Source organism: Trematomus bernacchii, unplaced genomic scaffold (assembly GCF_902827165.1).
Source record: "Trematomus bernacchii unplaced genomic scaffold, fTreBer1.1, whole genome shotgun sequence".
NCBI classification, from domain to species: domain Eukaryota; kingdom Metazoa; phylum Chordata; class Actinopteri; order Perciformes; family Nototheniidae; genus Trematomus; species Trematomus bernacchii.
The window spans coordinates 1,497,819-1,518,572 of NW_022987654.1; the positions used below are offsets into that span (position 1 = coordinate 1,497,819).

The following is a 20,754-nucleotide window of genomic DNA, read 5'->3' on the forward strand; positions in this document are numbered from 1 at the left end:
GCAGTGTCATATTTATAAAGGTCTGACCGGCTTGGATAGTCCCACATGTGTTTAGCACAACAAAGATCGAGCTATTCCACGATGTTAAATATGGAAGTAATATTAACATCTGGATTTGAATCTGAAACATCTAAAACAGCTGAATAACAACTGATGCACTTCAAAGTCAAATCAGCTGTACCTTTATTTTGATATCATCTTGGCTGTTGGATTCTTTCATGCGATATACACTGCAGAAGGAAAGGAGAGTTACATATACATGGATACTGAGAGATATGAGAATGGAGTACATGTTTTGTTTACATATTAAAGCAAACGACAGCACATTGAGGTCGATGTTTCTTAAAATTGGGTCAAAGTGAGAGGATTATTTTTGTAATGGTGACCGCAGTCTCACCTGATGTCAGAGGCTTGGCTGAACTCAGACGGCTCCTCGTCTGTGCTCGCATAACCATTTTCTGGAAGCGCAGAAAACATACAACCTGTCAGTCCCCAGCACACCTTACATAACTACCAGTCTCTTTATGACCCACCCTAATCCACTACCATATGTTTCAATTTCACTGCATTTAGTTTAATATATCCTCTAAAGCCGATTAAAGCAAGGGAACATAAATAATGAAGTCTTCACAATCCCACACAGTCCTTAACACTAGTGCCATCCCCACTTAGTGTGTTGTATCAGTCTTAGTTGACTAAGATTTCTTTAGTGTTTTTCCATGAATCTTTGTGGAAAAAGTTTGTTTTTTGATCCATCGATTAAAGGACACACTCACCCAGCTGTACATTGGCAATAAGAGCCTGGAGTTCAGGGATGTATTCTGCCTTTTCTCTCAGGGCATCAAGGATTATGTGATTGTGAGACGAGCCGATCACATCTGACTGTCTCAGCTGACCCTCCAGCAGCCGGATCTGAGCCTCCTTCTGAGCCACGTGTAAACTCTGCAAGCACACAATGACCAAAAATATCAGAAATGATAATGCACACACACATACACACATACACACTGCAACACAACTTTAAGACCAGCTAATTCTCATACAACAAGAAAAGTTCCTTTTTTAAACAAAATGAATAGACATGCAAAAAAAAAGGCAGCATGCATATTGAGTCAGAATTCAAATGTGAACATTATGAATGTATTATTAAACCTTGTAGTACAACAGTGTTAACTTGTAACCCTCTGAAGGGGGATTAGTAATTTATTTGTACCACATCCCTGACAACATCCTGCAGTAAAAAGAGACACCACTAGATGGCACCACAGTCCATAATTCAATGCTCCTACACCACTCACATCCGGACATTGAAACATCAATAAATATACATTACATGATTGCATTTTAACCAATGGCGTGATATGATGTATAGTTTATACTAGTTTATATAGTATAACTGTTTAACTGTATAGAAAACACAATATGTTATCTTGTGATTTAATCTGTATGTATGTTCAAGCTTCATATGTTCTTTCACACCTCACCACAGATTTAAGGTGTTTCAACAGGATTGATTTTTACAAACGTTTGTGGACCTGCAAACCAGGCTCTGAATGATAACTCACTTTATCTATGGAAGCCTTCAGGAAGTGGTCCAGGAGGTTGCGCGCTTCAGCCAGAGAGCAAGAGCTGATCACCACTGAGGTGTCCACTGAGTCCAGCTCATCCTGCAGGAAAACACAGCCCTCGCCATTAATATAAGACTCCTGTCATTTCCACAGCAAATATTACTGTTTGTATATGTGTGTATGTGTGTGATTGTCTGTGTTCGTACCTTGGTCTCTTCTATCTGTACGATGGTGGCCTGGCAGTCAGACAGGCTGTCATTGATGTAGTCTATGTTGGCGTTCAGCACCTCGATATCTTCGTTAATTTCCAGGAGGAGGCGGTCCTCTGCCTCTGGACCCTCGCCGTCTGCCATCAGTACCTCCCTCTTATGGGAGAGTGATTCCTGCTGGACCGTCAGCTCCTCCCGCTTCTGACTCATCAAAAACACACAGAGGAAAGTCAGAGCCGTACTTATAACAGACCTTAATCAAGAGTAGAAATCTGAATGCCATTCCTACCTTGATAAGGCGATCCATGTCAGCTTCCACGTTAGAGATTGTCATTCTCTGCATGACGATGTCCATAATGCGACGCTCCAGTGTTTGCCACTTCAGCCGGGCAGACTTGGAGAAACTGCTCACTCTGCCCGCCGCTGCAGCGCTGCCAGGGCCTGCTGGCTTACGCTGCAACTTCTTCCTGCTGCTGGGAAGAGACAAGACAGAAGAGAGGAGAAACATAAGATTTGACTGATGCAATTGGAAAGAATTGAGTAGAGGTAAGAGTTACAAGAGGAAAAAAGGATAAGGAGGTAAAAGGGCTATCACAAACATCAGTCATTAGTCATCTGACAAGGAAGAAATCAATAATAACTTTCATTGAGACCTTTCATTCAATTTTGGGCCATATGGGAAACACATTTTAAGCCACTTACTTATCATCACTTTTCAGTTGATATGGGGAACCTTTCAGCAAACGGTTGCTCATTTACACATCCAGCATTAACAGAGTGACATAAACGTATATTAGGAGTTGTGTGTTTGCATCCACCTGAGGAGATATCCCTCTTTCTAAATGCTCCTAGAGCTTGACAATGAGCTGACACTCAATAAAATGCTTTATAAGGTCAAGTACAGCTCCAGTACAATTTACTCCTTTCGCATTTTATCCCAACAATTATCATTAAAATATCCACTAAAAAGACAGTGTTAACACATCACCAGTAAAGTATAGGCATTTCTTACCCAATGACTCTGGTTCCGTCCATGCTCCCCTCACTCTCGGCCAGATATCCAATCACGCTGTTTTTGTTGTTCCATTGTTTCACCATCCCGCTCACAGACCTCCCGGTGTCAGGCTCAGAGCTGCTTGCTGTGGTGCTGGCCGATAATTCAGCTCCAGAGTCCGAAATTTGGGGAGACTGGTTCCAGCGGGCCACGCGCCCGGCCACGCGGTCTGACATGGGTTTGGCCAGGCGCCTCAGAGCCGTCACCTCCTGAGTCTTCCTGCGCAGAACCTGCTCCTGCTGCCGCTTCTGAGACTCCAGCGCTCGGATCTGGTACTGAAGGAGAGATCGGAGGGAAACAGTTATTTAATACTTTTGTATTCACACTTCATCAAATGTTAATTAGATTCCTGAGCTGACTGTGTTTTGCAAAACAGGCTTACTAAGTGTTGATCATTAGAGGATTTAGGGACGAAATCCGAAATAAAAGGATTATGATGAGACACTGGATGACTGTGTAAATGTTCCCATGCTTGTTAATTAGCCCTCCCCTCCAGGGAAAATAAATACACAGGGGATTTCATTTGGTGTGTATGCTTATCTTCAAAAAAAGGAAAGCCAAACCAAAAAATCTGTGTGCAATATGTACATAATAAATTAATCAGTATTTTAAAGTGCCATCCTGTCAAACAGAAGGAGAACCTCAATGCAAGCAATACACACCAACTTATCAGAATGAGTCATTCTTTAAATACAGTCGTGAAATTAGAATTTGGACCATGTGGACAGCAGCTGAAATGTTAATTAAACTCATATAGAACATTGCTCACCTATCTCACAAGTGACCTAATGATTATATTTCTGTATTAGAAATTAGAGGGAGATGAGCACCCAAGAAAATATGTTGATGCATGTGCTAAATATCTCAAATTATTTTAGTGTTTAGCGCTACAACAAATTATAATTTTTCTTATCAATGAATTCATATTTAGTTTTTTCTCTGTTTTATACATTAATCATAGGCTGTATAAAACAGAGAAAAAGCAGGATGCGATTCTGAGAACGAAATGTTCTGCCAATTAACTTAAACAATTAATTGATTATAAAAATAGTAATTGCAGCTCTGGTAGTACTTAGAGAGTATTTTGTTGGATATATCAGTCCTAAACAAACACAGCCTGCAGTCCGACCTCTTGTCTGCGCTGCTCCTTCTTCAGTTGGGCGATCTCACGGTTCCTCTTCGCCTCCACCATCCTCCTCCTCTGCTGCTCCTCCTTCATCTGCTTCATCAGCGTCACCTTGGCTTTCTTCATGTCGTTGACCTCTGTCTGGAGTTTCTTCAGCTCCCGTTCGTACCTGCTCTGGTTTTTCAGGAGACGAGCATGCTCTTTCTGTGCCACCTGCAGCTTCAGCAGGTCTCGGTTCATCTCCTTAAGACGTTTCTCGTATTCCTGCTTGACCCGGCTGGCCTTCTCCTCCGTGTAGTTCTCCATGGACACTGTGTAGCCATGCAAAAATGTTAATGGATTTTGTCAGGATGCTTTTTTCTAAAGATAAAAAAACTCCACAACTTTGTGTGAATAAAAAATGCTATGATGAATGAACTCACTGAGATTCTGCAGTACGCGGTCCCTCTCCTGCTGAGTGTCTTTGATCTTGTTCTGGAGGAGGATGAGCTTCTCCTCGTACTGCAGCTTCAGCATCAGCAGCCTCCGCTGGCTGTTCTCCAGCTCGTCTATCAGCTTCTGTTTGATCTCGATCTCGCAGGTCAGATCAGCCAGGTCCGCCTGGAAGTTGGCTGCAGGATGGAAAGGAAAATCAGGCGGGGTACAAAGTAGAGCTAAATGAGAAGTTCAAATAAAAACATTTTGAGGGTAATGAAATAAATAGCAGGGAAAAACAGCCCAGATGAATGTCTTGACTTAATTCTTAATTACATTAGATATTGCATGATTCATGTGTTGCATTTCTTTAAGAAACTGTCCATAACACTGTACAATCAAATTCAGCTCTACACCATGAGAAGTTTTTTTACTGTCCTTACTGTCAAAAGTGAATAAAGTTAATGTCGAATAGGACACATTTGGTATAAGGGCGTGCTAAGATAAGATAAGATAAGATGTACTTCAATTCTTTGCCTTGCAGCAGCATAAAAGACAAGACATTGCACATAACAGAAATAGCAGCTCTTAGAGAGACCGTATACAAAATACACCTTAGGTTGATGGGTATCTGATACATTTAAAAAAAAAAAGTCTGTATCAGTATTAGTTAGTAGTAGTATAAGTATGTGTTCATAAACAATTTAAAAAAATGTATCGACACAAGCTGATAGCACTCGAGGACAAGTCAGAAGATCTCATGAGTTATTCTGAGGCATGATCTAGGCATTAACATTTTATGTGCAACACCTTTGCACCGATTCATCTGAAAATTAGGTCTGGAAACATCTTCAGGGATCACAGAAGTTATGTGTGATTCATCCTCTGGGCACCATGAATGTATGTAAAACATGTCATGGTATGTCATATTATATTTGTTAGATATTGACCAACAAACATCCAGAATTTCCCATGGCTGAAAACAGAAGACAAAAGGGAGAAGAAGTTTGTTCCTTTTGTTACGGCGGATGAAACACACCTTTCTCTTCAGAGTCGGAGTCTGAATCCACCTGGCTCTCGTCACTGTCAAACCCGTTCTCCTCCTCCCTGCCTTCCTCTTCATCCTCCCCCTCATCTTCTTCACACCCACTCTCCTCCTGCAGTGGAGACATGACATCCTGCAAACAGAAACACACAGATACGTCAGACTTTGTTCCATTTGTTTTGTTTTTGAACTTGTACGAACGCCAACGCGAGTCCCTTACCTCGACGTAATTGTCGTCAGAATCGATCTCTCCATTTTGTCCGTTTTGTCCGTTATGCCCACTCTGCCCATTCTCTCCATTCTCGTGGGTGTGCAGTTTGACTCGTTTCTTCATACCTTTCTCCAACTCGGGACTAATTGAGGAGAAAATCATCGTTGTTTAGGCCACATGAGGAAAACACACAAATAGCATCATCTGTCAATACATTTTGCATCATGAAATTATTTTTGTTGACAATCTCTCCATTTCATTACACCACTCTTTCAGGGAACCACCATTAAAGCTTTGATTAAGTGATCTGCTCAAGGTGACATTTTATGTCATTAGCTGATGTCTTTCTCAGCTCATCATACACACATATTGCCACTTAAGTCTTAAACTTTTATTGCCAATTTGATTCTCCCCTTTGGTCCTTTTTTTACAGCCGTGCCTCTTATCACCCGTCCCATCTCTAAATTCCCGTCCTCCTCCCTCTCTATTCCGTTGAACCTCAATTAGCCTGTGAGGCTGTGTGCTCTTCTCTCATGACCCACTGGCCGACTGAATTAGACTTTTTTCCAGCCAGCAGTACAACTCAGCACTGGCTGCAACTCAATTCTTTTCAGAGGCTGGCCCTCCCAAAGCACTAATCGTCTTGTGATGTGGCTCTTAAGCTAGATGAGAAAAACAATGAGGAGAGTATGACTACAATAATGTACTCATCATGCCCGCTTGGCTTTTAAACCATGCATAAGTTCATTGACAAGGGCTAAGAGGAACTAATGATAAATTACATTTTCAAACTTTAAACTGTGGTGTTTGGATGTATGAGGATAAAAGAGATTCCTGAAAGTCTGTGAAGGCTTCCTGATCTGTTATTTGTGTCTCGTTTGTTTCAATTGTAAAACGTTTTTTTTTTAGGAATTATGTCTTAATATCTTAAATGCCTCCCTCACCTCGTTCTCCTCTGCCTCCTCTCTTTCTTCTTCAACTTCTCGATGTCCATTTTGGCCCGTCGTAACACGTCTGTCAGCTCAGCCTCCATGGACAAAGGAGCAGGGGAGGATCCAGGTGGGTGGCCGGGGGCCGGGCTGTGAGTGGAGGAAGTGAACGGGGAGCGAGTGGAGAGTCGGGCCGTGTGCCGTCGCAACGACTCGTTCATGGCCTCGCTCTCAAGGAGCTTGGTTCTGACGGAGCAGGATGAGAGAGGGAGAAAACACAATTGGTCATGCAGAATTTCTCTCTAAAGAACGGGGGGAAACAGTCAAACTGAAGTCATTGAAACCAATAAAGCCATTGATCCTGATTTTTAGCCTGAAACTTTTTGAAAAATAAATAACAAATTATTGCCTTTGCATATTTTCTGCTTTTCAAAATAAAGTTATGTGTTGAGAAACTATGATATTTCACTACACAGACAATTACAATACAGAAAATACAACTGAACATGAACTCCTTCCATTTGTTGTGGCAAGATGGACGATGTATGAAGGCATATTTCCCCAAAAATTTGAATATTTCTTTAAAAATCAAGAGCTTCATAAGTCTGGTTAAAAATATTTTTCATTTTGCAGCTTACCTAAGTTCTTCAACCTCTCGGATGTATTTGTGGATCAGAGCCCCGATCTCCTCAGTGCCCTCACCTAAAAGTCAAAAGCATAAGGAAAGCAAAATTGAAGATGTTGAATTTAGAAGAAAAAGGTTTACATGTGGTGTAAAATCATCCAAAGCAGTCAGGCATCCTTCTCACGTACCTGACTTGGTCAGCAGAGAGCTGACCTCATTGGTCAGCAGATGTGTGACGCGGGTGTTGAGATGGTCGATGGTCTCCTGCATGGCCTTCACCCTGAGGCGCAGTGTGTCGCTCTCTCTCTGCAGCATGGCGTTCTCCTGACACAGGTCGCTGTAGCCCTCTGAACCGTCCTCCCCCGCCACACGCTTCCCCTGCACAGAGAAGAAAACCGTCAGCATGGAGAACAATCACACCGAAAACCACACCCATTTTAAAGGTCCCCTATTATACTGTTTTTCATCAATATATTATAGATCTCAGATATATACAAAACATGTCTCTGAAGTGTTTGGCTCGAAATACCAAACAGATCGTGCATTGTAGCATCCCATAAACCCCTCTGTTTCAGCCCTGTTTCAAAAGTGCTGATTCTGGGTCTGTTACTTTAGATGAAAATAAGGAGCCACTCCCCACGCCCCTCTGAGATATTTGGTTAAAAAGAACACAATGGTGCTCTAGGAGGAGATCCAGGTGATAAGGTGGGGGGGTGTTACCTTGGTTGGTTATTGGCTAATGGTTACACAAGCCAAAAAATCGTTATGACATAATAAAGTGGCCAAAATCTGATCAGCTCATTTTCAGACACAGGTTTTTATATAAATGTATCAGGACAAAAAGTGAGCAAATATTTTTTCCTGAAACTTTCAGAATCTCTTTACACAGAGGGGACACATGTTTATGTGTAAAAGACGCGAAAAAGTGGATTTTGCATAATAGGAGACCTTTAAGGAGAACACAACAGGACCTGAAAAACTAAACAGATTCTAATAAATGAATGATGAACACTGAAAAAAATCCCGTTGGAACAGAGAGGGACTTCGTACTCCAGTCACAGCTCGCAGACATCATTACATCCACCATCCAACACTCCATTACTTCCAGACTCCAGTCACTTCTCATCCCTTATTACCACACTGAGGTCAGCTCGCAGTCCCTCAGCAGTCACACATTCACGGCTTTCTATTAACCCCCTTAATCGCATAAGAGACTGAAAACCTAGTTTGTTTCTTTTAGCCCCGGAGGTCAAAGCTGATGAGAAAGCGGTGACATTTTGCAGACTTTCTTTGAATTTCAGGCCTATTACATGTCACAATTTCTAGTAGCATTCTCCAGTCTCCTCACAGCATATTGGTTTATATCAGGTAAACTATGTTAGACAGGGCTTGTCAGCACAGGCACATTAAGCTACATGATCAATTTATCTCTGCATTAGTTTGGAAAAAGCTGATGTTGCACAGGTTCATCTTCATCATATTCTCTGTAGTAAAGGTATAAATGAATGTGTGTGTTCCAGTAAATATCTTAAATTTGATAGTAAACAGCTGCTGCAGCAGACATGGCCTCTGCTTTTCTTATTCGCCTTTCAATACCAGCTTCACTTACTCCCATTAATGCTGTCTTTTTTCTTTTTCTGCTCAATTACTATTCACATTTGTATCCATCATGTCAGCCCTCTCTTACCGCCTCATTGCATCACACTGACAGCCCTGTTCTTCAACCTGCTACTCTTCATTCAGCATCTCTGTCATTCGGCCCCTTTTATCTTTTTTCTCTGAGCTACTCCTTGTATTTATTCTTTTTTTTGTATTATTCAAACGCTCCCACAAAGTTTTCTGTCTTATAAACGTTTCTTATCGTCATCCATCTCTCACCGCCTTGAACTCCATCAGCTCCATCTGCAGCCGGGCGATCTCTGCTCGCAGGGCACTGATCTGCTGGCTGGTCTTGTCCTGGTTCACCACCACCTTGTTCTTGATGTTTCGAGCACGGTTGGCGTATTTCAGTGTGTTCAGTGTCTCCATGAAGTCCCGGTCTGACGGACTGACGCAGGCAATCATCAATGTGCGACTGGTGATGGGAGAAAAATGTAGAAGGCAACTTACAGTATGGCAATGTTAAAAATGTCTTGTTGTGAGAATAAATACAACAAAAGCCCCTTAGATACTCAGGCATAACATTGACAACTCAATAGCAGCTTCAGAAAAACTCTGTCAATAACTCACGTTCATTTCCAACCAACTTCGATTCATTGACTACAGAGCACCAATGGCTTAGTTCATTACAGAAGCACAAACCTAAACTTATATTTCAGAATTATATGATTCGTAAATATGATTTTTGATGAGGATTTTTCTCCAATATATTTGTACTTTAACTATTATTCTGTATACACAGTATATTTGTGTGTGTGTGTACCTGTTGCCGCCGAGTGAGTCCTGCAGCAGACGAGTGAGTTTGGAGTCTCGGTAAGGGACGTGTCCCCCCTTCTTAGTCTGGTCTCCTAAAGCACTGATCACATTTCCAAGGGCCAGCTACAACACAAACAAGAACAAAATCCTTTACATGTATCACAAACTAGTTTCATAAATGATTATATATACTGAAATGTATGAATCACAAAGAAACAACATCATCTGTACATCTGAGTACAGTCAGGGAGTAAAAGAAGCTGACCTAAGCTTTGTCAAACTCTTTGTGTCCTATCACACGTTCTACAAATTGACACACACACACACACACACACACACACACACACACACACACACACACACACACACACACACACACACACACACACACACACACACACACACACACACACACACACACACACACACACACACACAACACACACACACACACACACACACACACACACCACACACACACACACACACACACACATCACACACACACACACACACACACACACACACACACACACACACACACACACACACACACACAGCACACACACACACACACACACACACACCACACACACATCACACACACACACACACACACACACACACACACACACACACACACACACACACACACACACACACACACACACACACACACACACACACACACACACACACACACACACACACACACACACACACACTTTATAGGATTTTCTGTCTCACCAGTCCACAGTTAATAGAGATTCCCTCGCGGGCTCTCTCTCCCGTTGCTCCTGTGCGTTTCAGCCTCTCAGAGCCGGCTAGGTCCACAAAGTGGAATTTGGCCATCAGCGTCTCAAACTCGGGCTGAGTGATGGGGCCGGAGTCCACGTCGTTCACCTCCCCGTTCTCTGATCCTCCGTTCTGCTAGCAGACATAAAACATTCGAAATGAGCTCATGAGTGAGGGCGTTTTACACAAAAAATATCATTTATTTTATCATCTTCAATGCTACTGTAATATTAAATTAATAGTTTTTTATAAATGTTTTGCTAATTCTTTCATTTTACCCTAAAACCCTGTATCTCACCGTTAGACCCGGCGGACACTCTCTCATCTGACAGAGGTAGATGGTGAAGATGGCGTGCGATCGAGAGCTTGTGGCGTTCATCTGGGTGCTGGCCGTGGTGCGGGACAGAGCGCCGAGCTTCAGGCACTGCAGCAGCTATAGCAGCAAAGAAAATATGGAGGACATTTGGTTTGGAATTTTATTTTGAACTAAAGAAATCTATGATGAAAGAGACTATATCAATTACTGATCACTCGCTCATTTCTGACTTTACACCAAGCTGATTTAAGTGAGGTGGGAAACTATTTGTTAGGTTCACTTCAATTGTCTTACTCTTTATTTGAACCTTTCAACTTCTACCCACTCAAAATGCTGCCACCATCAATATGTTTCCCTTCAATTAGCGCTCCTTGCCTCCTTTTTACACTCAACCTGTCTGTCTTTTTCCCACACTCCATCACCTCCACACTCCATCTCCTCCCTCCCCCTGTAGAGACATTTTCTCTCTTCCCATGCACAGGAGAGCCCATCTGTCTCTGCTTGTCTCTCAGTTGTCTTTTGGGGAATTTAATGAGGATGAACTCTCACAGATCAAGCATTATTATCCTGTTCTTTCTGCATCCATTTAACAACAATTGATGGATACAATTAAACAACACATATTTCTATCTACTCCGGCACCTTTTCAGCATAAATTGAATAATACCATAAGTTTGTTGTCTAAGACAGCGTTTACAGTGCTGTAGCTTTCCTCCTTAATCTCTACCTGCCACCTCTGTGAGCCTCTCTGTCACGTCTCCGCTAACAGTCATTCATCCTGACCTCTTGACCCCATCACATACTCCTTCTTGCACACTGTCACTGATGATCTGTTCCCCTTTTCAGTAAATATAACTCACACTTTATATCTCTCAACTTCTCAAGAAAGCAACCCTCGAATACTCTGGTCTATCGCTCACAGAACATAGCCTCATGGGGGCTAAAGGCAGCATGGTAGTGCTGGGCCTCCCTTATTATCCTCGACCTGTTTCTTGTTTTTGACGACTGACCACCAGCTGGTTCATGCCAGACTTCATGTCGGGGTGCTAGAGATCTCTGGCAGCTCGATCTGCCTCAAACAGTCAGCATTTATTCACATCTTCACAGTTAACTCTTTGCAATGCAGTGCAAATCAGTTATTTATGATCACAGAAAGCTTATTGCAGCACCCAGCATTTTTTCCATAAAGCTAGAGAAATAAACACCTGGTCCTAGGGTATTTAAGTGTGTTTTGGTCATTTTCTTTACAGTGGTCTGAAAGAAGACATGTTGGGGAAGCAGAACATACATAACTCTTAAAGTTTACCATTTTATAAAAACAAATATGTTTGCCTGCACCTGTTTGAGCTTTAGCCTAAAATGTGTGAAATTATATCTGATTGTATTTAGACATGAGGATACACACACACAAATACACACAAATACACACACACACACACTAACCTCCTCCTCTGTGTGCACCAGTCTGGACGTGACTCCGGAGGTGTAGATGCTGCCGCTGGCGTCTTCATGGATCTTAATGGCGGACTTCCTGTTCCGACTTTCGGGATCTCTGCCTCCGTCAAACAGGTCCAGCACCTCTTCATTGTACAACTGCAATAAACAGAAGCCACAACACACAATATTATACCATTTATACACAAATAAGGCTATGGCAATGTTCTGATTAATCATAACATAACCATTAAACATAATGATTTCATGAGAAAGTGTCAACATTCTCCTCATCGCCTCTCCTTTTCTCACAGCTGTGTTTCTTATTTACACACAGGTCAAAAGATTGACCTCTCAGAAACCAAAGAGGGCAAGGGCCACAGAGGTCAGCTGAAAGCTCAGCTGTCCCCCCCACTGCTTAACACAAACACACACACACAAACACACAAACACTCACACACACACACACATGCACACCTGTTTACATTCAAAGATAACCTTGTGACCTGAGGATTAGCAAAAAACACACTACCAACAGAGAGCACAGACAGGAAGAGAAAGGTAGATGTTCTAATGATAATGTATATTTAAATTATTATAACAGAAAGGGTATTAAAAGGAATAAGACACAATCAGTTTCCCACCGAGACAACATTTGCCCGACAGAAACCTGTGGAGGATATGATGACTTGACATATTATCTTATTACTCCCACACAGGCATCCCTCCCTCGCTCTTATCCTCCGCTCTTAACCCCCCTACAGCCCACAGTGATGAGGAATAATGTCAGAGGTAATGGCCAACATTAATCAGGACTAACAAAAGCACAGGCAGACAGTCCTGCCCATCTGTCATTGGGTTGTCACTTCCTGTTTATAGAAGAGGGGGTCTGATCCTCTCGTCTCCCTGTTTTGTCCCATCTGGTTAGAGTTAATGTGGACCAATGTCCATCGTATGCACATTTGCAAACAAGGGCATCAATACTGTTAACATGTGTGACCAAGCAAGTATGTTTTACAGTGTGGGTGTGTGTGGCCTACCTCTAGGAACTGGGCGCTGACTTTAAACTCCGGCGGCTGGCTGCCGGCCTCCTGTGCGCGCTGCCTCCGGATCCTGATTCCCTCAAACAGATGGTGAACGGCCCGCGTGATGATGCCCTGCTCCTTCTGGCCCAGGCTCACATCGAAGCCCGTCCCCATGGTGTATGTCTTCCCCGAACCCGTCTGAAACACAATGTATTAACTCCAATGAGATCCCATTTATTAAGTACTCCAGACACCTTGAACGCTACATTTATTTAAATTAACCTGTTTATATTGACAAATAATTCAACTTCAACCAACTGTAAGGGTTAGGGCTTAGGTGTTTTTATTTAACCAACCAAGTTCTACCTAGGACATTAGTCTGGGGTTATAATGGTGAGCATTGCCAATTAATAAGGGTTAGACACATAGATGTCTAACCAATAAAGGTTTGCAAAATAATGTATACAGTGCATAAAGATTGTATATATATATATATATATATGGGATTCAGTGCATTAATATTGCTGTAGATATTGAAGTCCCACTCCTTTTGTGTGTGTTGTAATTGGAGCTTTGCTGTGCTTTGTTTTGGGAGACAGGCCGGCCACCCTTGCATGTCAATACATGCAAATATTTCCCTTTGTGTCCCACCAGCTGGCTAATGGCCACTAAGACGAACTGTGCTCAAATGCCATTTTTTTTTACTTCTTGCTTATTAAAACCTAAATTCATAACAATAAATAACCACAAAAATGTATTTCTTTGCAACTCAATTTACAACAAAAATCCCTAAGATCAAAGTCCAAGCCTCAGAGTCTTACCTGCCCGTAAGCGAACACAGTGGCGTTGTAGCCCTCGAAGCAGCCCTCGATGAGCTTGTAAACACAGGCCTGGTAGATCTCCTGTTGCTCTGAGTCGATGTCGAGCACAAAGTCGTAGGTGAAGGCCTTATCTTTACCCAGGAGGACTTGGGGTTCTCCAGGCGTGACCAGCGTGCAAACATGGCAGCCCTCGATCTTCTCCTTTGCCATCTGAGGACGAATCCTGAAAGGAGATAGGAAAAGAAGAGAGACCGTCAATGAATGGGGCACAGTTCTTTACCGTCATACATTTAGTCAAATAGGTGTCACTGATTGTGATTATCATGTTTTTATGCACTGTGCAGATTAAGCATGACATTCTGATTCACTGGGTAGACAGGCTCTGCTTTGACATTACGACCATTCCAAGTAGAAAACTATATTTCAAGAGTGATAATGGAAAACATACACATGACAGCCAGTTCTGTGAAATAATAATCTATTTAAGAAATTTGAACTCAAAAACACCCTATGCTTCATTAAAGTAGATATTAAAACAGTCGTCTGCCCTTAGGATAATGACCTTATCGACATTTTAAACTTTTATTTCACAATGGATCTACTGTGCTATTAGGATATACTGTGATTGTTGTAAATCCAATTTTTGTTGAAGTAATTATACCAGTTTCATAAAAGTGAACTCCAACAATTTAGCCTTCTACTATTTCTATACTGTATATACTTCTATACCATGTTTGATTTCCAATGAACATAATTATTAATGCAGTCGGGCCAGAGATATTATATTTAATACTCCATAAATCATCAAAACCTAGTGCCTGAATGACCTACAATGCAACTGTACAGATTAGTGGGTATTGCTAGTAGCTGCTAATAAAGCCTCAAGCCTCTAGCCTCAGGCAGAGATGAGGAGCAGACTAAAGAGATTACTTCTTTCTAACTCTACATCGCCATAAATGTCTTTTTTCAAACGTATAGTCTTCAGGCTCTCCAGACACTGACTGTGTGAAGAGGCATTGAGGAAATGTATCCAACCTAGTTTTTAAATGAACCATCGATTTGACTGACTGGTAGAGCAGAATGGAACAAATTATTGGGTGTGATTCATAACAGTCAAACAAGACATTCACACAACGTCATAGAGTGGAACCAAACAGTAATCTGAAACAGAAGCCCTGAGGACAAAGCTCACGCATTAACAACAGCACTTGTGTTGGTGCTGTTAATTTAAAAGGAACATGTGGGAAATGAGTAATGAGGCATTAAAAGGACAGTTCTGAGAAAAAAAACTTGTGAAAGTATGACCACAGGAGATGATGTGGCAAACTTTGGCAGACAAGTCACCATAGGAGGTTAATCCTGCTGCTCAGGACTCTGCTGGGCTTTCCATCTGACAGGTAGTTCACTGCGGTTAATTGCTTTCACCTTAAATTCAAGTTGTACAATAATCCCTGATTAGATGAGTCTAAGAAGAGAAGCCACTGTCTCTGAACATCTTTGAACTGAATGGGGGCTGAGTATTTCAATGTGGGATCTTTCTAACTCAACTCATTACAAGCAGAACGACGGAAAGCCTCGCAGGCACAACTGCTGATTAGATGAGATGTAGCTGTTAAAGGGCTGACGCTTTTTACTTGCTTGTGCCGCAGTGCTGATTCATAGTGAGAAAACATTGTAGAGGGAACTTAAGAGTATACGCAATGTACATAAAACAGAAGATCTGTCCCATGGCTACACTGTTAATCTTGGGCTTTTAGAGGTACAATGCACAGTGGGGGGGGTAATCACTTTAAGCTGTGGAAAAAAGCCGCGAGCCAGCAGTATTGCACACTGGGTCCACCTCTACACATGCTAAACCCCCCCCCCAGTTTAATCTTCAGGGGATGCAAATCAACTCCCCCGCACACTCTGAGACCGCACCACAGCCTCCCTATGGGACGCTGCAACAAAGACACACACACTGCATAGAGTCATAAAAACACAAGAGAAATCCCCAAACACATCCAGCTGCTGCAGGGATAGTGGGCACATCACAAAGACTACACAGTAACTCAAGAAGTAAATACAGTACACACACAACTCCGAAACAACCTACTGTACTATCTTCAGTCCACACATGCTTCCTCTCAAGCATGCATTAAGAACCACACCCACCGCTAACACTGACAATAATCCTTTCACCACACGTCGTTATGGGGTTGCACAAACACACGCGCGCGTACACACAGAGCTGACAACAGCATTTTTTGGTTCCCTTTCAGGCCTTGAGGCATCTTTGACTAAGGTCTTCCAGGAAGGAATTAAAGACATTAGAATAGGCCAATTCAGCAGCAGCATGCTAACCCCGACCAATTTATAATAGACAGTGCGAGATAGAAAGCAGCTTGCAGACAGATGAGTCCCTTTTATTACTGGAGATGACCTTGACACAGGGGTTAATGTATCAAAAACCACAGATCCCACAGGAGCGCTGTTTAAGCCAATTATTAACATAAAGTGGATATGGCAAGAGCAGGAGGAGTGCATTGGCTGTGTACTAGAGACCTTACTCTGTGTGTGTGTGTGTGTGTGTGTGTGTGTGTGTGTGTGTGTGTGTGTGTGTGTGTGTGTGTGTGTGTGTGTGTGTGCGTGTGTTTTTGTCTGAGCTGCAGCTGTATAGTAAAAAGGGTTGAGGGTCATTCTTCTCGCCTTTTCTCTCTGTTTACACTCAATTTTGTCAGTCTCTTGTGTGCTATATTTATAGGTCAGGAATGTCAGGTGTTACACTTGACAGCTGACATTTAAAATAGAAGAAAAAAAGAAAGAAAGAAAGAAAGATAAATAAATACAGTATGGCTTTGTTATTGTTTAAATAGAGGCAAGACATGTTAAGTATCACATTGTTTTACCAGAATCTTTTTCAGAAACATTTTTGCAATTGTCAGCCCATCCTCCATTGAGATGATTCATTTTTCACCATCACTTACAGTATAGATAAACATCCCAGTCATACTGGATTTTGAGTTGGCCTATGGACAGTAATACCATTTTTGTTTCTTCTTTACTTTGTCTTGCATTGACCACACACTTGCTGGGTTTGCTGCCTCAGGAGAATCAGTCTCTGCTGTTGAACTCTGACACTGTACAGACACTTTGATCCCTGGCGTTTTTTGTGTGTTTGATTTAAGCTCTTAGGATAAAATTGCAACTACATTTTGTTCACACGATATTGGTCCTTAGAGGATGAACATACAGACTTTTGTGACTTTCGCCCTTCCAAATACTTGCAACGGAGCTCTTCCTTCTGTAGTCTTGCTCTATTGTAGTGTACCTAGTGTACCTTATGGAAATTAAATACAGTTGTGATTGATGGCTGCTCAAAGCCAATCACTGCAACCCGGTTTGTGCGACCTCTCCCTCGTTCTTACAAAATCTTGGTCCAACTCAAGGCAAGGCAAGGCAAGGCAAGTTTATTTATATAGCACATTTCAACACAAGGCAATTCAAAGTGCTTTACAAAAATGGAAGACATTAAGAAAATGGCATTTAAAATCAGTCATTAAAAAGAAAAGATAATAAAATAAACATTAAAAGAAAAAAATACATGGATAAAAGTTACAGTGCAGTTTAAGATATGAATAGTTCAATTAAAAGCAGCGGCAAAAAGAAAAGTCTTCAGCCTGGATTTAAAAGTAGTAAGAGTTGTAGTGGACCTGCAGGTTTCTGGGAGTTTGTTCCAGATATTTGGAGCATAATAACTGAACGCTGCTTCTCCATGTTTAGTTCTGACTCTGGGGACAGAAAGCAGACCAGTCCCTGAAGACCTGAGAGATCTGGATGGTTCATAATTTAGCAGGAGGTCAGACATGTATTTTGGGCCTAAACCATTCAAAGCTTTATAAACCAGCAGCAGTATTTTGAAATCTATTATTTGACACACAGGAAGCCAGTGTAAGGACTTCAGAACAGGAGTGATGTGATCCACTTTCTTAGTGTTAGTGAGGACTCGAGCAGCGGCGTTCTGAATTAGCTGCAGCTTTCTAATAGATTTTTTAGTGAGGCCTGTAAAGACACCATTGCAGTAGTCGAGTCTACTGAAGATAAAAGCATGGACAAGTTTTTCCAAATCCTGCTGTGACATTAGTCTTTTAATCCTAGATATGTTCTTTAGGTGATAGTAGGCTGAACTCAGACTATGCCAGACGCTGCTTTCTGCCCTCAGTTGACCTCACTGACGCCAAGAACCATTAGACAAGTTTTGTTTATATATACCCAGAGTCCATTTATGACAAACATTTGTAGGTTCCAGTTTGACAAGTGTGAAAACATTTTGCTTTACCCTGTTTTATACCATTGTAAATGTAATATTTATCTTTTCACATTGTAGGGTAGACCAAACAACAAATCTTAAGACATCATTTAGGGGTCTTGCAAATTGAGATGGGCATTTTCTTACTGTTTTCTATTTGACGTTCCATACTATAAACGATTAATTGATTTAAAAGCATTAAAGAAAGAACACACAAAAATGTATCAGTGGCTGCTGCACTAAATATTCTATAATAAAAAAAGATATATACAATATGTGTCTAGATTGAAGGCTCTACACGCGGCCCCCGAGGACAAGTGTGTCTGAATACAGCAAGGTCTTGACAAGCTGCTTCCGAAAAGGATAGACAAACACACAACAAAGAGACACAAACACAACTACCACAGCCTGTCAGTGATCCACAGAGGGAATAAATGGAACAACTATAAATAATCAATTCACAAACATACATACACACGCGCACACACACACAGACACGATCACACCATGGCTCAGCTGGATGCAAATTCCAGCCAGCTGCGTGTACAAAAGATGGGATCCATAACATTGATCAGGACAGACACACACAAATCAAAAATCAGACCACCCACTTACTAGAGATCTGGCAGCTAAAATAGCCCATAACACTGCAATTACGTTTCTTTACGAGGCCTGGTGTGAAACAAAGAGAAGCAGATTGTGGATCCCCTGATGCGGCAAATTAAGCCGTCTATATCCTCTCATCTTTGCACACTAATAGGAACATGTTTTAAATACCCTGGAGATCAGACAGAGTCCTTGAAAACACACACACACAATGTTTTTTCTTTACTTGCACTGTCCATACACTGATGAATGTATAGATGCGCGCGCACACACACACACACACACACACACACACACACACACACACACACACACACACTACACCACACAACACACACACACACACACACACACACACACACACACACAACACACACACACACCACACACACACACACACACACACACACACACACACACACACACACAAACACACACACACACACACACACCACACACATCACACACACACAACACACACATCACACCACACACACACACACACACACACACACACACACACACACACACACACAACACACACACCACACACACACACACACACCACACACACACACACACACACACACACACACACCCACACACACACACACAACACCACACACACACACACACACACACACACACACACACACCACACACACACACACACACACACACACACACACACAGCAAGATACTCATTACCCACAAGCTCTGAGGGAATTCACTTATCGTAATAGTTATCAAGCGCAATAGTCATAATTAGAAGCAGACTCGTAAAAAAAAAACACCAACAATGCGCACACACACACACACACATACAGAGTAATTGCCATATCAAACCCTGATAGCTGCAGAAGTCATTGAAGCGTGACTTGAGATGGGATTAACCCGCAGCATGAGAGAGACAGCAGACCTCCTAAAAAACTGATCACAGTCCTCAAGACCTTCCTGACATTTACAGCAACCTCGTCATCCTGACAGATTTATTTTAAAACTCATCAGGCAAGTGGACAAACCGATTCATATCCAAATCAGAATAAGGTTGAATAAGCCAAAATGTGACACACTGCCAAAAACCAGTCAGCAAAGATCATAACTTCAGCACTATAAAACAAGAATGTGTATGAGTTAAGTGTAATAAATTAAAATACGTTTTGTAGAAAACTATTCTTTCGTGCTGTGTCTACATTCTTCAGATGCAAGCACAGGAAGTGGCTTATATAGACATGTATGGGCTGGAATTAAGGAGCACACTATACTGTAAAGATCCACTGTCAGTTGGGCGAAATGTGGGTTACCAGCAGCATTATTTTCAGAATTAAAATACTTAAAAACAAAACCAAACTGTTTAAAAGCAACGTCTTCTTTTAATGTGTGATAACAAGCACAACATAGTAATATTTCAAGGGAAAAAATCGATATATTTAATTCATAAGGGAAAATAATATTTAGCCCATGCGTCTAACAGTTTCTGAATAGATTTGAAAAAATATAATTAAATCAAAAGGTTATATTGTTGATCTAAAAAAGTTTTTTTCCCGATATGAAAAAAGCATTTCATTAGTACAATCAATATTTTCAGTATAGACACAACCAACACACTATGAATGCTAACAGAAATAAAGAGTCTCGTTCCAGGTTTTTTTTTCCTTCATCTGGCACACTTTACGAGAGTCCAGTTACCCTGGTAACTGCACACACTCTTTAGGAACTCTTTATGTGCAATGGCTGCATGTGTGTATGTGTGTGTGTGTGTATGTGTGTGTGTATGTGTGTGTGTATGCGTGTGCGTGTGTGTGTGTGTGTGTGTGTGTACCAGTAAAATATATAAGGGTGTTGTCATGGTGTGAATTGCTAATTACAAAAT

General features: G+C 41.6%; 1 protein-coding gene across 4 annotated transcripts in view; it reads right to left on the reverse strand.

Annotated features, from left to right (window-relative positions):
- Window positions 1-20,754, reverse strand: part of kif21b (kinesin family member 21B) — a 63,019-nt gene that overhangs the window by 24,690 nt on the left and 17,575 nt on the right. For 2 of the 4 annotated variants that reach the window (XM_034134979.1, XM_034134976.1), the window contains exons 2-22: window positions 13,988-14,210; window positions 13,182-13,364; window positions 12,151-12,300; window positions 10,690-10,824; window positions 10,344-10,526; window positions 9,604-9,719; window positions 9,060-9,255; window positions 7,370-7,559; window positions 7,195-7,258; window positions 6,572-6,802; window positions 5,637-5,769; window positions 5,411-5,549; window positions 4,380-4,568; window positions 3,961-4,268; window positions 2,790-3,106; window positions 2,067-2,250; window positions 1,775-1,978; window positions 1,566-1,667; window positions 777-942; window positions 398-458; window positions 182-230 (exon numbers count right to left, since the gene is read on the reverse strand). In XM_034134979.1, coding sequence (XP_033990870.1) covers window positions 182-230; window positions 398-458; window positions 777-942; window positions 1,566-1,667; window positions 1,775-1,978; window positions 2,067-2,250; window positions 2,790-3,106; window positions 3,961-4,268; window positions 4,380-4,568; window positions 5,411-5,549; window positions 5,637-5,769; window positions 6,572-6,802; window positions 7,195-7,258; window positions 7,370-7,559; window positions 9,060-9,255; window positions 9,604-9,719; window positions 10,344-10,526; window positions 10,690-10,824; window positions 12,151-12,300; window positions 13,182-13,364; window positions 13,988-14,210 — 3,523 coding nt within the window. The remainder of the gene's footprint in view (window positions 1-181; window positions 231-397; window positions 459-776; window positions 943-1,565; window positions 1,668-1,774; window positions 1,979-2,066; window positions 2,251-2,789; window positions 3,107-3,960; window positions 4,269-4,379; window positions 4,569-5,410; window positions 5,550-5,636; window positions 5,770-6,571; window positions 6,803-7,194; window positions 7,259-7,369; window positions 7,560-9,059; window positions 9,256-9,603; window positions 9,720-10,343; window positions 10,527-10,689; window positions 10,825-12,150; window positions 12,301-13,181; window positions 13,365-13,987; window positions 14,211-20,754) is intronic. The other 2 variants (XM_034134977.1, XM_034134978.1) reach the window with 2 other exon arrangements.